The sequence below is a fragment of the Lathamus discolor genome, chromosome 6 (genome assembly GCF_037157495.1).
Source record: "Lathamus discolor isolate bLatDis1 chromosome 6, bLatDis1.hap1, whole genome shotgun sequence".
In the NCBI taxonomy this organism is placed as follows: Eukaryota; Metazoa; Chordata; class Aves; order Psittaciformes; family Psittacidae; genus Lathamus; species Lathamus discolor.
In genome coordinates this window covers 55,399,976-55,415,983 of record NC_088889.1, presented here as the reverse complement: position 1 = coordinate 55,415,983, position 16,008 = coordinate 55,399,976, and the positions used below count along the sequence as shown (strand labels likewise).

The following is a 16,008-nucleotide window of genomic DNA, read 5'->3' as shown; positions in this document are numbered from 1 at the left end:
GTCTCACTCCTGGCAGTTACTCTTGTGCCTCTTTCTAGAGAACCTCCAAGTTCTCTGGAACCTGAAAATGGAGCTGAATTCATAAAAGCAGCTCCACAGAGCACTGGCCAAAGCTCACACAACATGAGTAAAAGTAGGCTTTCCAAATTCCTGTTGATGCACTATTAGAGGAAAACATGACCTTGTTGCAAGCTGCTCACATGAACTGGGCACAGGCTTCATAACTTCGTGTTCCAAAATTTATTTTCCTGAATTGTACATCTTTTAATTCATGACTTTCTGAGATTTAGATTTGTTTAAATCACTTTCCCTTGGGACCAAGTCTCAGCTGGGTTATATTACAAAAAGAAGCAAAACAGAGAGAGTTGAAGGAGCAGAGCTGGTGGTGAGAATAGCACAGGCAGAAAAAATAGTCTCCAATCTGTAACAGTTACTGGCATTGCATCCACAAGTACACACAAGTGTAAATTGTACTCTGTTGGCTTGCCCATTTAAATCAGTCTCCGAGAATTTCCCTTCACGAACACTGAGTACAGGCTACCCACCACCATTTCCTCATCAATGAACAGACATTCACACAACCACACAGGAATGTCCAGTGCTAGAAACATATTCTCAACTGGTGCAGACTCACAGATTCCCTTTGCAGCTTTAACCACAGGTCCAAAGTTGGAAAACATCAAAGCAAATACAAACACAGTACTGCACACTTATGAGTTGGTTTCGTCCATATATATGCCTAACAGAACCACATGGCAATCACCACTTTGCAAACTTCATACTGAGCAGTACAGATACTCCGTGCTGCTGCCCTTCACAGCAAAAGCAATAAAACACTCCTAGCATGACAGGCACAGAGCTCTCCCTAACCCTCTGAATCCTCTCTGTGGCTTACTGTCACTGGGCACATTTCATGCAGGCCAGCTGCACAGGATTTATTCTACCAGTTTTGGAGTGTCAAAGCTAACTTTTTTTGCCTTTGCCCCAGGCAGGCGCTTGGTATGCAGGATTTAAATCAGAGAACAAAATGTTCTGTGAAATTTCTAAATACTCGGCACAGTAATTTCTAAATTTTAAAAAAGACAAAAACTAGAGGTAGTGGTTTAAAAATCAAAAAGCATTTCACTGCGTCACTGTGAGTAATGCCACCATGTCCTAAAGATCAGAATAAACAACTTCCCAAAACACTAGGTAATGGGGCTGACTACCTTAAGTGACAGGGACCAAATATACCCTTGAGTTACACCTCACAATTCTAATGAAATCAGGAGAATGCCCAATTCATCAAGTGCTCTGCATAAAGACACTGAAATTGAAAACAACTTGTTTGATCCTTGCAAATTGGCACAGAAGACTTTGCCTGGGATATACTGCCACAGACTACAACCTAACACCTACTATTGTAAGGTTTTTTTAATAATGTACCTAAAGCCATTAAAATTAAATTAGGCCGAAAACAATAGGGAAGGAGATACCTTAGGGAATCATAACACACTACAAAGGATAGAATGCAGATGGCCTAAAAGAGGAGTTTTGAGCAGGAAGCAGCAATAAAGGCTCATTTGTGATGAGAAATTACTTCATCAGAATTTAGCATAGCCTTTAAGGTCTATGATGTTTGCATGAAATTATCCACTTTTGTTTTGTCTGATTCACCACCACTGAACTCATATTAATATAAAGCTTACACCAAACATTCTGTTGATGAATGTTCACTTAAAGTTTCAAATAAAGAACCTTTTCATATTTTTTTTTCTCAAGCAGTTTCATTCAAACTTTGAAAAGATTCTTTGTCAAACAAAAACTGTGAAAAGGGTTCGTTATTTTTTTGTCACTACAAAAGCTAAAACATTTAGAATCATTTCCTCTTCACCTGTAAACATGTCACACACCTCTTATCATAGCTGTGGCTTTAACTTCTCTCTCAAGTCAAGTAGCAAATGGCTTCAGTCAGGGGTACCTTTACTTCAGAAGCAGGTGGTCTTGGTACTAGGCAAGGACTCTACAAACACCAACTATCTGTAGCATACAGAAGCAAGGCAAGAAATGGTTTCTGGATCTTCAGCCCTTGCCCATAGTTTAATTCTGCTAGCCCAAATATTCTGAGTATGGACAGAGTGCATCTGCTCAGGCTCACCTCAGAGAGGTCTGATGCTCCCTGAAGGGCCACCTGGAGCACAGAGTACACCTGCTGAAGTTTATACTCCCTGGAAAGGCATTACCTGCAATCACTGATTGCAGATGGCACAGACTGTACAAAAAAAAGACACTGCCCTTTTCAACATACCAAGTCTTATTTTCTCATTTGTCCAAAAGTAAGTACAGATTTTTACCCACAGCTATGGAAAGGAAGATACATAAATTATGTCAGTTTGGGATTGCACAACCCCCTTATGCAATGTTGCCTGGGGTATGCCACGTTTTCAGAAATTCCACAGAATTGCTTTAGATTTGCTCTAGAGCTGGGACCTAGTGGCTTTAACCTGCAATAAGGGACTGGATTTACGATATGCCATGGCCAGATGGCAAGGATGAGCCTTAAGTTTGCTGGCCTATGTTTGTCTAAATGTGGCTTCAAGTAAGAATTGCAGAATCTCAGAGACAGATGAACTCTGACAATTTAACTTACCCCTAAGCACAGCTCTTTAAAAAAACAAGTGGGTAATATCAGCCAGTACCACCTGAAATTAAAAATCCACTCACATCTTAAAGTTTATTTATAAGAGAAGAAATTGAGATTGAAGGGCTAATGCTGCTGACCAGGCTGAAGCTCACTCAGCCTGTCTGCCCATCCTCTGCAGCCACCAGGCAGTGAGCACAGCCAGACAGCCTCCGTCACTCCAGCTCTCCCTCCCGCCTGTCTGCCGAAGCCAAACCGCGGGCTTCCTGAGCGCTGGCAGACGCAGGGCTCTTAAAGACACAGAACTGCCGAGAAGCCTAGTCGGCACACCTATTTTGTAAATACAATGAGAAAAGACAAGGGGAGAACAACTCAGTGTAGGTGAATCGTCAACATTTAAAACTGCACTGTGAAGAGTGGTAACGTGCTTCAAAGAAAACAGTGATACGTAGCTCCTAGACACGTTAGTAGTGGCTGTGGTGCGGTTTTACCTGCAGCCCCAGCATTAAGTCTATGCACACATAACAGAGTCTCACGCACACTCAGACACGGCCACATGCAGCTGGAGATGAGATGCAACAAGATAGCTGAAGGTGTCAACCATAAAGCAGGTTGAGGCAGGACAACAATCACAGCCAAGAGTCTACCTATGCAGTTCACCAAGATGCAGTTACATCTTCTTGGCTACCCACGCACACAGCCCCCAAATCTGCTGTTGGCATGGCACTTTCTGCGGGTCCATAGAAGGGAGGGTGGGAGCAAAGGGAGAGGATGAGTCTGCCTGAACACTGCGGTTGTGGCAGCAGCTGGAAAGAGCCTACAGGGAGAGAGAGGAGAAGGGAGGGGTGCCTGGGGACCTGCAGGAGTATGAGCGCAGGTGCTTATGCAGGCAGGATGTGCCCTGAACAGCAAAGTCAAGGGGCAGCTCAGAGTGGCCACAGTGGCCAACAAGGCTCCCTGCTGCCCTGCACAGCACCAGCCTCTCTGGGTCCCTGCAGCACCCTGCCAAGGAGGAGCAGAGGCCGCCTGTCTCCTCTCACCATTAGCTGAAGCAAACTCTCTGCTACTGGAAGGGTCCCACGGTAAATGCAAGCATTAGTTACAGATAATCTAATTTAAACACTGCATACAAGCAAATAGCATGAATTAGGAAACCCTTCTATACCTGTCCTGTGACATGAGGTTAAAGATAAGCTTTGTTTGTATTTCAGAAACTCTTACATGCCCATCTTCTACATTTCAGACGTGACATAGATAGGCCCATGGCCTGTGCGCATATTCTGTTTGGAGGACAAACTGCAGTCAGTAAAGTTTCAAAGAACTCTCCATATATCACAATGTCTTATATTATTCAGCATTTCAAAAGTTACTTACGGAAGAGCTTCACTGCAAAAGAAAGCCAGATGACCCAAATTCTCAGTATCTGTGCCATACAGACTTGTGTCAAGGAAGGCTATGGAACTGAACTGCCAGAGATAATTTACACCAGAAGTGTGAAGTGTCGCAATTTTACCAGGCTACAGATGCAAAGTGGAAAACTGAATGAAGACAAAAAAGGCATGACTGTTCCTAGGACAACTGAAGAACACCCTCAAATATCTCAACTGGCTTTAAAGACTGCACTAATGTCTTGCAAATACAAAAATATCGATGTCAGGAAGAAAATCTTTGACTCTAGAAAAGGAAAGCAATGAAAAACTAAGTTTTAAGAGTATGTGAGGGAAGTGCCAAAAAAAGGCATTTTCAAAAATTACCTCCAAAATAAAAATAAATCCAAGTGTTTAACAAACAGGATTTGTGGTATCTCATTTTAATAATCTGAACATATGTAAAATATGTGTGGCCGCAGCACTGCAGTTATTTTCAGTACCTGTAAGACCAAGAAACAGGCTCCTATCTGCTCTGTTTTATACCAACATCAGGACTCTTAACTTCAAAGTGAACAGGTTTTAACTTTTACTTTTGGGAAATCCTTCTCTTCTACTGCTAAAACATGGTGATTACACAGCACTACAACAAACTGGACCTTTCTGTTTGCTCAGTGACTACAGACAAAAAGCATTTTCCAGAGTGTCCTGCTCACAGCCTGGTCACAGTGCTACTGTCACCCCAGGGCCATCTTATGTTTTGCTGATGACTACTTTTACTGTGAGACAGTTAAAAAAGGTTATTTTTCTATGCTTACTTAAGTGGTAAGCTCCCAAATTTCAGGCTGCTTTTTAACTTTATGAGTCATACAGTGCAAAAAGGCAACAAAACAACTCAGAGGTTTTGCTAGCTTTTCCTCCATGGAAAAAAAGAAATAAAAAAGAGTGGGATCACATAAAATAGTGAAATGAAGCACCTGTTGAGAATGGAAAAACATACAGAAATGGGTTAAGTGACTTCCAAGTCCAGTAAATGAATACATGCGAATTAATTGGTATTTGCATGAATCCTTCTCCATTTCCTGCCAGACAGCTTAATTATAAAACAAAATTATGAAGAAGGCTAATTCATAGGCATACATATCATACATTTATTCACTTACTATTTTTTTCCTCACATAGCCCTTCACTTTCATCATAGCTACTGATGGGCACTGAATGATCACATAAGAAAAAAGTTTGGCAGCAACAGATACATTATCTGCAAAGCCCATGAAAAATCTGCCACAGCTAGAAATAAGCTAACAGATGGCAACTGGAGAGAAGCAACAGCCACAACTCCTGCTACCTGGGGTTAAAATGAGAGAGAATCAATCAAGGTAGAAAATGGCCAGATACAACTGAATGTTTGTAAAGTAGTCTCAGCAGAAAGGATATTTACAGTTGACTGCTAAAACCCACCGACACTGCTGAAGAACAGAAAGAAAGGGGAGGGAGGAACATGTCTGTGTGTAAAAAAGCTTATTTTGCTGGAATTTTAATTGCAGTTCTGTATACCACACTGTGGTTGTTTAGCTTCCCACTCTGCCATACACTTTAAACACTCTTCAAAATATTCTGTCATGCCAAATCATAAAAACATACATGTTTCATCAAGGACACGTGCCTAACACTACACATTTAACTGCAGATTATGGGAATAAACAGGATAAATCCTGTCACCAACCCTATGTCACCGATCCTTTCTACAATGACTTGCATGTAGCTACCTGCTCTTGCTTTCCCTTGGCCAAGATCACTCAGTGTCCAACCCTCTTCACCCAACATCAGTTTATTGAGGAGATCTGTAAAGTACCTTCGTACTTCAAGATTTAGTGGGAGTAAGGATCTAACCCAGATTCACTTGTAACAAAGTCACATACAGCTATTGTTACCCCAAGCAGGCAATTTGGAAGAGATACGTAAGACTTTCCCTTCAGTTTAGGGCAGGTGGGAAAAAAGCAATCCTACCTGATAGCAGGTAGCTGCACTTACTCTATGCCATGTTGAAATGTTTTAACTAAGAAACTGAACAAAGTTTTTGTTCCCTAGAGTACAGCATTTCTTGAAAATCAAGACTTGAGATCACAAGTTTTTGGAACAGATACTACTATTCTCAGACCAGATACAACCAACATGTGACAACATCTCATGCTATGTAGCAAGAATCCCTACATTACTTTGTAAAGGAATTTTTCACAATACATTTTATTACAGTACAAATGACATGTACTGCCTTTAGTTCTATGAAGCACAAAGCAAAATAAATTGAATGGTGTTCTCATAAAAAGAGGGGTTAAAGAACAGATGGAGACTAAGGAAATTTAGAGTCAGTTTTCAGATCAGCCTGATATATCATAGGTACCCTTAGGAAATGTCTTGCATCTTAGCTCTCCATTACTGAAATGGATAACTTAACATTGACTTCCAAGGAACCAGAATCCACCAACACAGATGCAAGCATCTATGAGCCAATACGCTCAGAAATTATTGCTATGAACTCCACCTAACAAAACATAACTGTAAACTTTTCCACAGACACTAGCTAACTTGCTTTCTATTGCAATTTCAAATTATTTGGACTGCCCACAGAAACAAGGTCAAGTATTCTATTCAGATTAGAATGTCAATGCATACATACACACACACTCCTTTTCTGAGGCAAAGGATTATTCTGGAAAAACAGAACACTTGCAACTATTTTGCTTGCCACAACAAAGACAGTTGGAATGGAGGGAGCTAAAAGGCAACTGCTAGAAGTACATCTTCCCAACAAAAGACTCTAGTGCCCCAGTGAAAGAGGGCATATAGGCATTCTTGTCAATGAATATAATGTAGCTTACAAATTTAGGTACTTATTTTAGCCTTGCAAACATTACAAGTGTACTTTCCTCACATGCAGTTTCACTCAAGTGCTTAAAATAAGCATACGATTAAATGTTTGGGATTTTTTAAGGTAAGCTTAGCACAGTTTTACAGTTTATTTGCTGGAACTTCAAATTTAAATACAGCATAAAGAATAAGAAGAATGAAAAACTGACAATTATAGTAAACAAAGAGGGCTGAACAGGATATGAGATGGAGGCACCTAACTAGAAGTATGTAAGTTCTTTTCTCATGAGCAATTTTCTGACATCTTTATGTGACTACTCTCGGATGCATGCTCTGCTCTAGGTAGTCAGATCCAATAACAATTAACATGTGTAACAGAATACACCTACACCTGGGTCAGAGCAATCCCAGGCACAGCTACAGGTTGGGCAGAGAAGAGATTCAGAGCAGCCCTGCGGAGAAGGACTTGGGGGTGTTGGTTGATGAGAAAATGAACATGAGCTGGCTTCAGTGTGTGCTTGCAACCCAGAAAGCCAGCCGTATCCTGGGCTGCATCAAAGGGAGCATGACCAGGGGACGAAGGAGGTGATCCTGCCCCTCTACTCTGCTCTTGTGAGACCTCACCTGGAGTATTGTGTGCAGTTCTGGTGTCCTCAACATAAAAAGGACATGAACTGTTGGAACAAGTCCAGAGGAGGGCCACAAGGATGATCAGGAGACTGGAGCACCTCCCGTATGAAGACAGGCTGAGAAAGTTGTGGCTGTTCCGCCTGGAGAAGAGAAGGCTGTGTGGAGACCTCATAGCAGCCTTCCAGTATCTGAAGGGGGTCTATAAGGATGCTGGGGAGGGACTCTTCATTGGGGACTTTAGTGATAGGACAAGGGGTAACGGGTTAAAACTTAAACAGGGGAAGTTTAGATTGGATATAAGGAAGAAGTTCTTTACTGTAAGGGTGGTGAGGCACTTCATCCCTGGTGGGCTGGACAGAGCCTTGGTTTAGTGTGAGGTGTCCCTGCCCATGGCAGGGGTTGGAACTAGATGATCTTTTGGTCCTTTCCAGCTCTAACTATTCTATGATTCTAATAATGATTCTGCCCTTAGCATCCTGGGTTTAGGGAAGAGTGGAGTTATCTGCTTGAAAAATATTCCACAGAACAGCACCTAACATTAAGCTTACTAAACAGAAAGTCACTGAACAGAAAATCATTAAATTTGAAGGGTGTTGAGATTACTTGTATTTCCACTTCATCGGCTTGAGTCTATCAAGAGTAAATAAATGCTCAAGCAGTAACATGCTTGGCTTCATCGAACCGTAAATCAGTTGAAAAACTCACAAACCTGAAGTCAGAAACCTGTATCTTTAAATCACACTACAAACTGAGAATTACTAGTTACAATATTAAAGATGGGTCAATCTGCCTAGGTAGGACCAGTTCGACACATCCCTAGCTCTAGGTTAGAACAGCTAAGGATTTACCCAGTAGCCAAGACCCCATTCATACACACTGCTTAGCTCCCAGGATTTTCACTGACCGCACCCTCCCCACGGCTGCACCTGACCGCAGCGACCATCAGCTGCTGCGGCCTCGACTGGGCCGCGCTGCACTCTCGCGGCTCGCTCACTGTTAGAGACGTTTAAACGTGGCCGCCCTTGGCGACTGTCCCTCAAATAAGGCCCACGTCGAAAGGCCGAGTCACTGCGTGGCCTTTCCCACCCTGCCCACCGACGCCAGGCCGAGGGGAGGCGGGCCGGGGCCGGGGTGCCGGCCTCACACCGTTCCGCGCTGCGCACGGCCGCAGCAGCCCCGGGCGCGCGCACCATGGCGGCCTTGCCCTCCCCCGGTGAGGGCGGGCAGTCGCGCACCTCCCGGCGGCACGGGCCGGGAGCGGGGCGGGCAGGGGCGGCGCGGCAAGGTGCGTGCCAGGTGCCCGCGCTATATCAGGGGCGCGGTGGGGCAGCTCCCCGATGGCGGCGCCTGCCATGGCGGAGCCGCGCTCCAAGAGGCCCCGCGTGACGCTGCCCGCCTGCCAGGGGCACCGCGCGCTGCCCGGCAGCCGCGTGAGGCAGAGCTTCCCGCCCGCCGTGGAGGAAGGCCTCTGCGGCGTCACCGGCACCCTGCTGGAGCTCGCCTACTGCCTGCAGGCGCTGGTAAGGCGGCGGGACCGGGCGAGGCTGGCCCGAGCAGCCGCCGGGCGGTGGGGTAACGAGGCGCCCCGGGGGCTGGAGCAGGTCCGGCCGGCGCTGTCGGGGGTTAAGGGGGGCTCAGAGTTGGGCAGGTACGGAAGAGTGCTGCTGCCCCGGGAAGTGACCCGGCGGGATGTGCGGGCTCTTCTCGCACCCAGACCTGGCAGCGCAGGAGCGCTGCTGTCGGAGTCGGCTCCGGGTGCTCGCTGCTACCGCTGCGCTTAGCCCGGGGCGGCCGCTGACACGGCTAGTGGAACGACAGCGAAAGTCGGGAACAAGCGCGTGATGAAGCAGGCACTTGTGTTATGCCTGTGAAAAGAGGGACTGGTACAGGGAGCACTAACAAATCTGCACTATTAACTTCTCAGAGTCTGTTTTTTTTTTTTCTCCAAACTTTCTATGTAAAATAGTTGTGTGTGGTTAACTGGTGAAGTAAGTTAGTAAGTTTGCACACATTGCTGTTCCCTTTGGGTTTTTTGCTCCACATGCAGGAATGCTGGACATGAATTAAAAAAGTTATCAAAGTTATCTCTGATACCATGTAACATGCATGCCAAAACCGTGTCTGATTACATGTAAAATATTAAGGCAACATGTATTTTAACAAAGCAATTAAAATCGTAAACAAAATTATCAGTGCTGTCCCTTCTGATGCCAAGCATCCACCGAGAAGCAATACAAACTATATTCAGTATATGCCCAAGATCTTTTGATCAAGCATGGTGTCAACTATTAGTCCAATAAAAATGTAAGTATGCAGTAAAACCTCTGCTTGTTAAGCATGTGGATTAAGAGTGGCAGTAGTGATTAGCAGCTGGGTGGGATGGGGAAAGCTCAATTAGATGTTGACTGTGGATGCATCAAACCTAGAAATGTGAACATACTAAACAGTTAATGATTTACGTAAAAGATTTACCTCAACAGCTAAGCAGGTGTGGTAACTTGTGCTCTACTTGAAGTCACACAGGACGTTTGCATTGAGGGACTGGTTATAAAACACTGAATCTTGACTCTCCTGTCAACAGAAACAAGAATGAGTGACTTCAGGAAAAGGATTATGCAAATACTTCAATGAATGTTCTTAATAAAAGATTACAGTATGTGTTCTCTCTTAAATGGTTTTATGGTCACACCTGTGTATGTGTGTCACAGCTCTGGGGTATCCAGATGGCCATAAAAATACAAGAGACAAACAAACTTGTACTGTGTATATATAACTCTTTGCATTTTTTTCTAAACAGAGCAACATAGATGAAACACAAGTGTTTCATATCTAAACAGAGTAATAGATGAAAACAGGGAAAACAATAAGAAGCAGAAAAACTTAGGAATCGCACATATTTGTTCATTCCCCCTCGCAGGCAGGCTACAAGCCAACAGCTTGAGATGTAGTACTGCAACCCAGAGCATGTCCAGAAGACAAAAGTTGTGCTGCATTACGTATGCATGTCTAGGGAAGCAGCAGATCAAGATACTAACTACCTCAGTTTGGTTCTTGGCATATTCCAAGCTGCTGCCTCTCATCTTTCTCAACATCAGAGCTGTACAGAGCCAGTGCTGAAGCCAGTATAACCTGGTGGCTCTCCTTTGCTACCCGTCTCCAATAAGTTCTCTTTATGGACAGCACTACCATGGATAAAATTCTAATGTAAGAGCTGATAGATCTATTAGCATGATTAAAATACTGCAGTGGTTAAAGGTGTTACTTTCCCATACAGACCAGAACAAGGTCTGCAGTGGGTTTAGGGTTGTAATACTTAAGCATTCCTAAACATGTGCATACAGTACAGTTCAGTAGCAGTATTCTTTATTTTGGAATAACATTATCCATAACAAAGCCAATAAATAGATGCAAAGTTATGGGTTTTTTTATTTGCCTCATCTTTCTCATACCTTTGAAAGCTAACTTTTCACTGGAATGCTGACCTGAAGGGATAAATTTGATGTTCTTTGTGTGGCTGTGTTTAAAAAATATAAAAAGTAGCCAAATAAAAAGCCCACATGAGACATCAGAACCCATCCCCAGCCACTCATAAATAAAATATTCCGGGGGTCTCTAACTGCTGCTGAGACAGAACATCACTACTGCAGTTACCTGTCCAGTATTAAAGGACAGAAGGAGTTCCAGTAGAAGTACAGTTGGGTTTTTTTTTTTCATTTAAGACCATAACTACTTCATTTATTGCAGAAATTTTGATTAGGTCTTCAAAGTGATTGTGCTGGTAGAACAGCTTCTATTGGAAGGCTCTCCCAAGTTTTCATAAAGCCATGTTCTGCTGCAAGCAAGTCCCATCTCCAGCAAATCTTAATACTCATGTTTTATGTGCTTAGGGTGAATATTTTGATCAGTCACATGTGGCTCTACCAAATGTTTCAAAGTTCTTCTTGCATCAAGCTCTGGAAGAGAGAAAAGCTGCAGAGGCTTTGATGAAGTATCAACAAGAAAGAGGTGGCCATTACTGTTCTAAAACCATTCAGGTGAGTAGTAACTGATAAGCTCTCCAGCAGTTGCAATCCTCAGTAATTATTCTAACTTCTTGAATTATATTGTTGGTACTTCAGATGTCTGCATTCATCCGTTATTAGATTTCCAGATATAATTTCCTTGTCATATGAGTGGTCATGGGTTTATTCTTGATTGTGATGCCTAGAAACTGTGAGACATACAGCCCTAACTATGTGGTTGCTTTCTACCCCAAAAGAATATGAACAGTGGTCCCCTTTTATTCAGCTGCTGTTTCCACTGTACTGTAACGGATTATGAGGCTGAAACAGCCAACTTGTCTCCTTCACACTGGAATTAAACAGAAGCCTAGAATCTATTAGCACCTAAGACAGGTAATAAGGAAGTATGTAGGAGAAACATCCAGCTTGGGGCAGTAGTAGTCCTGCTGGAGGACAGCTCAAGATAAAATTTGACCTGGAGATCTGGCTCAGGCTTGCATAGGTACAAAGGAATATCTCAAAGCTATCAGGGAAAAAAAAAAAAACCCACCACATCTGTTAAAGACCAAGTGTCTGATTCTCCTCAACTAAACCAGTATTCTGTAAATACTTAATACAGAATGCTCTTCATTGGCCTATCACAGCAGTTGTTAAACTGAAGAAAGTGAATATAAGAAGGTCATCTTGAAAAACTTCTAAATATTCAGTTTCATTCAGGGAAAACCTTATAATGGCCTTACAGTATTTAACAGGTGCCTACAGGAAAAATGGGGAAGGACTCTTTGTCAGGGAGTGTAATGACAGGATGAGGGGTAAGTTTTAAACTGAAAAAAAATAGATTAGATGTAACAAAGAAGTTATTCCCTGTGATGGTGGTGAGGCCGTGGCACAGGTTGCTCAGAGAAGCTGTAGCTGCCCCATCCCTGGCAGCGTTTAAGGCCAGGATGGATGGGGCTTTGAGCAACCTTGTCTAGTGGAAGGTGTCCCTGCCCATGGCAGGGAGAAGGAAGAAGATGATCTTTAAGGTCCCTTCCAACCCAAACCATTCTGATTCTCTGGTAAGTTTTCCTGGGTTAAGAACGCTCCTAAAGGGTAACTGCTGCCACGTATATCTGTTCCTTGAAAAAGTGCATGGGTTCTGCCATTTCTATATGTTTACAACCATCCAGCTCTCCAAAAAACCAACAGATGCTCCCAACTAGAAGGAGCTGTTGGAACCTAGCCCATCTTGTTTATAGCACCAGGTAAGTTGCAGGAAACCATCAGTGAATACAGTACAATGAGCTGTTCTTCTAAATAAACGTAATTCTGTCTTTGTTTTTAGAAACCAAACTGTGAGTATGCAGTTGGTCTGATGAAAGCCCTGGAACTAGCAATGGTACAATGGAAAACTATTGTACGGTATTTTGAAGAGCTTTATGCCCTGAGTATTGAAAATGCCGACCCTCATAGCGCAAGCACTATCAAGAAACAATTTATCGGGCCCAAAATCCGGAAGATCAAGCTGATGGGAGATCTGCTGACCAATGCTCGCAGGCTTGACTGTTCCCAGGATGGCAGAAATAGTCTTGGGGATTACTTTATGGACCGGTTGCAGGAAGAGTTCAGAACAGGCACAGAGCCCTGCCTGCCTCTGCAGCAGTGTACAGGAGCTGCAGAGGGTGTGAAGCAACCCCTGAGAGAATCTTCCCAGCACAGAAATGGCATAGGGCCAATCTGTGCAACCATACACTGCGCTACCACGCTGTCACAGCGTAATGATGGGACAGGAGCAAAAGTGAAGCAGGGCAGGGAGGGTCTTTAATGCTGTGGCTGTTGTAGCTACAAGACAGGTCCTAAGGCAGACCTGTATAGAAGGTGGACTTGAGACCAGGGCTCAGGAGACATGATGCTGTATTGCTCCTCCTGCCTTACACTCTGTCCTCTGTTGAGTGACAGCTCAAAATCTAGCCCATATCATTATTGTGATTAAATGACAGCAAGGTTGCTAGTTACCTAGATCGTTTGCATTAATCACATTTTTATATATGTAATTCTTTCTAGAAGCTTTTAAACCTCTTTTCTATCTTAAATGATTAGTTAGTGAAAATTATTTCTAACAGTATATATAACTTTTATTAAAAATAAAAAAGCAACTTTAGTATACGGAAACTTCTATTTGGCAAAAAAATCCAAAGATTTAATTTTATAATATTAAGTATTTTATATTACTAACATAGTTTACATTACTAACAAGTATACTAACAAAATGAACTTTTTTTAAAAAGACTGTTTTAAAACAAGGTTTTCTTATTTCTATAATAGTAGCTATTTAAATGAGGTGTCTTAATTCATTTACTTATCACCCAGCTATTTCTAGTGGTGTACTTCTCTGGGTTTAAGGATGCAAACATTTTCTTAACAGTGGGAATAAGATAATGTGCTGGTATTCTCTACAGTTATTTGCCTGGTTGGCTTTTCTCATCCTCATAAAGCAGAGGAGATACATTACGGGTTCTCATTAGATGTGGTCTTTACATGTTCTCGTGCATATTTTGCAAGTGTCACTGAAGACACTAGCTCTAGGGCTCTGTTCAGACTTAACCTAGGGTGGATGTTTTAATTACCATACAGACCCCTCTTTCAGCTGGCTAAATTATGGTATTACTATGACATTACTGCTATTTCTTGTATTTATCATGGTACTCAGTAGAGGAGTAAGATCCTAGTGAAAATAATACAGCACGATTAACTAGAATTGCATCCTAGAGAGTGGCCAGTTTTGCATTTCAGTTAGGGCAGTGTTCAGTTAAGGAGGCTATTAGCACCACCACACCTAAGGCCTTTGCTTTAGCCAGCTTGAGTGAAGTTCAGAGCTGTCCAGATTCCTTTTGTTCATCTCCTACAGGAGAGCTTCTCTGTACACTGGCTACCAAGGTCACCTAAGAAGAGCAACTGGTTAGATCAGCTGCCTGCAGCTAGCTTTTTCATCTCCATAGACATTACCTTTTACGTACCTGGAGTTTGCCTCATTGATGGATTGTCTCACGCTTTTATGTAATACTGTGATACTTTTGTTATGCTTGACAATAAATTCAGTTCAGAAATGGCAATTTGCATCTATACTCTATTTCTCAATTTACCGCATAGGCATGCTAGTATTCTTCTCCAGGAGAGTTTTGGCATGTCTATACAAAACTGCACCAGTATGTTTCTACTAAGAAAGTTGCACGAGACGGAAGACCACAGAATGACAATAAATGTCAGAAAACTGCATTAAGAACACTGTACAACAGAACATTTTCAGTAAACTGACTTTTGTACACAGCTGCAGTTAAGTAATGATTTCTGCAAAACTGCATTATCCCACCTACTTTCTGTTGGTGTTTTAACACAGGACAGACAACAATGCAAATGTTTTCCCAATCTTTCTGTTAATATGATTCAACCTTGGGAGTGGGGGAAGGGATCACTTTAAAACAACCCCTGCATTTATCTGTAAAAATACTACAGTGTGCCACAAGAACGGCTTGAAGCACTTTTAGCAACATGCTAGATTTGCCTGTATTAAGATGGCTGCTCTCTAATATAGTAGTGGTTTAAAAGATATTTCCATCTGGGCTAGATTCCATCACCATCCTCATGCTGAGCATACCTTATTCAACAATTAGTTCCACTGACTGCAACTCAACATGAATAAGAGCAATGGAATCCATCCCTCTCAGTATTAAAATACAGCTCACTAAGTATGAACAGAGAAAAGCTACTCACTGAATTACAAACTAGTGCCAGATAAACCCACTCCAAATACTCCAGAAGTAGGTAATGTGTGACCTACTTCTGCAACAGTCTTCTTTATGAGCTGGTGACCTTCTGAAATGGAGGTACAGCCTCCTCCATGGTTTCCAGCACTTAAGACTGTCTTTTATCTTAAATTAATTCCAGCATAACACAGAACCCAGTATTTTGGGTTTTTTTTTAAAGCAGGATTTGCTTCTCTTTTCCTTGAAATACTGCCCTGTCTGTTTCTCTTCTCATTATTCATCTTTCTAGCCATACATATCCACATATTCTGAGATTTTAGGTCTTTCCCTTTTCCAAAACACATTCTGGACCCTCTGCCTGAAGAGACAATTCGTTAATTTTACATAAGCTCACAGTCAGCTATTTTCCCAGTCTTTATCCCATGAAAAACGAAAAAGCAATCAGTTACTGTAGATAGCAAGCTCCTCTTGTCCACACACTGCTTCTGCTAAGAGAGCACATATGCTCATGAATATAATCTCAAACTGTGTTAACAATACCTCTCTATTGCACGTAGAATGAGTCTGTCCATGCTTCTCAGCACAGGAAGTAAAACCTGTCCCTGCCTTCTCAGCTTCCTTTTCAATAGCACCCTGCAAAAAAAGGAGATGACGGATGAATGTGGAACACGTATAAGAGCAACAACTCTTACAGAAAAGTTCAAAATTCTCTTTCTCTGCTTGTTCATATACACACTCTGCATCTGTACCTCCAAAGCAACGCCCAAACCATCCAC

The 16,008-nt window shown here is 42.6% G+C and overlaps 1 protein-coding gene across 1 annotated transcript; it reads left to right on the top strand.

The window, feature by feature from the left end:
- The first annotated feature begins 8,741 nt into the window (after positions 1-8,741).
- LOC136016142 (ferritin light chain-like) lies at positions 8,742-14,581 on the top strand. The gene is made up of 3 exons (XM_065682869.1): positions 8,742-9,008; positions 11,376-11,522; positions 12,814-14,581. The coding sequence occupies exons 1-3, from the start codon at positions 8,826-8,828 to the stop codon at positions 13,291-13,293; spliced, it is 810 nt and encodes a 269-aa protein (XP_065538941.1). The 5' UTR covers positions 8,742-8,825; the 3' UTR covers positions 13,294-14,581.
- Positions 14,582-16,008: the final 1,427 nt, after the last annotated feature.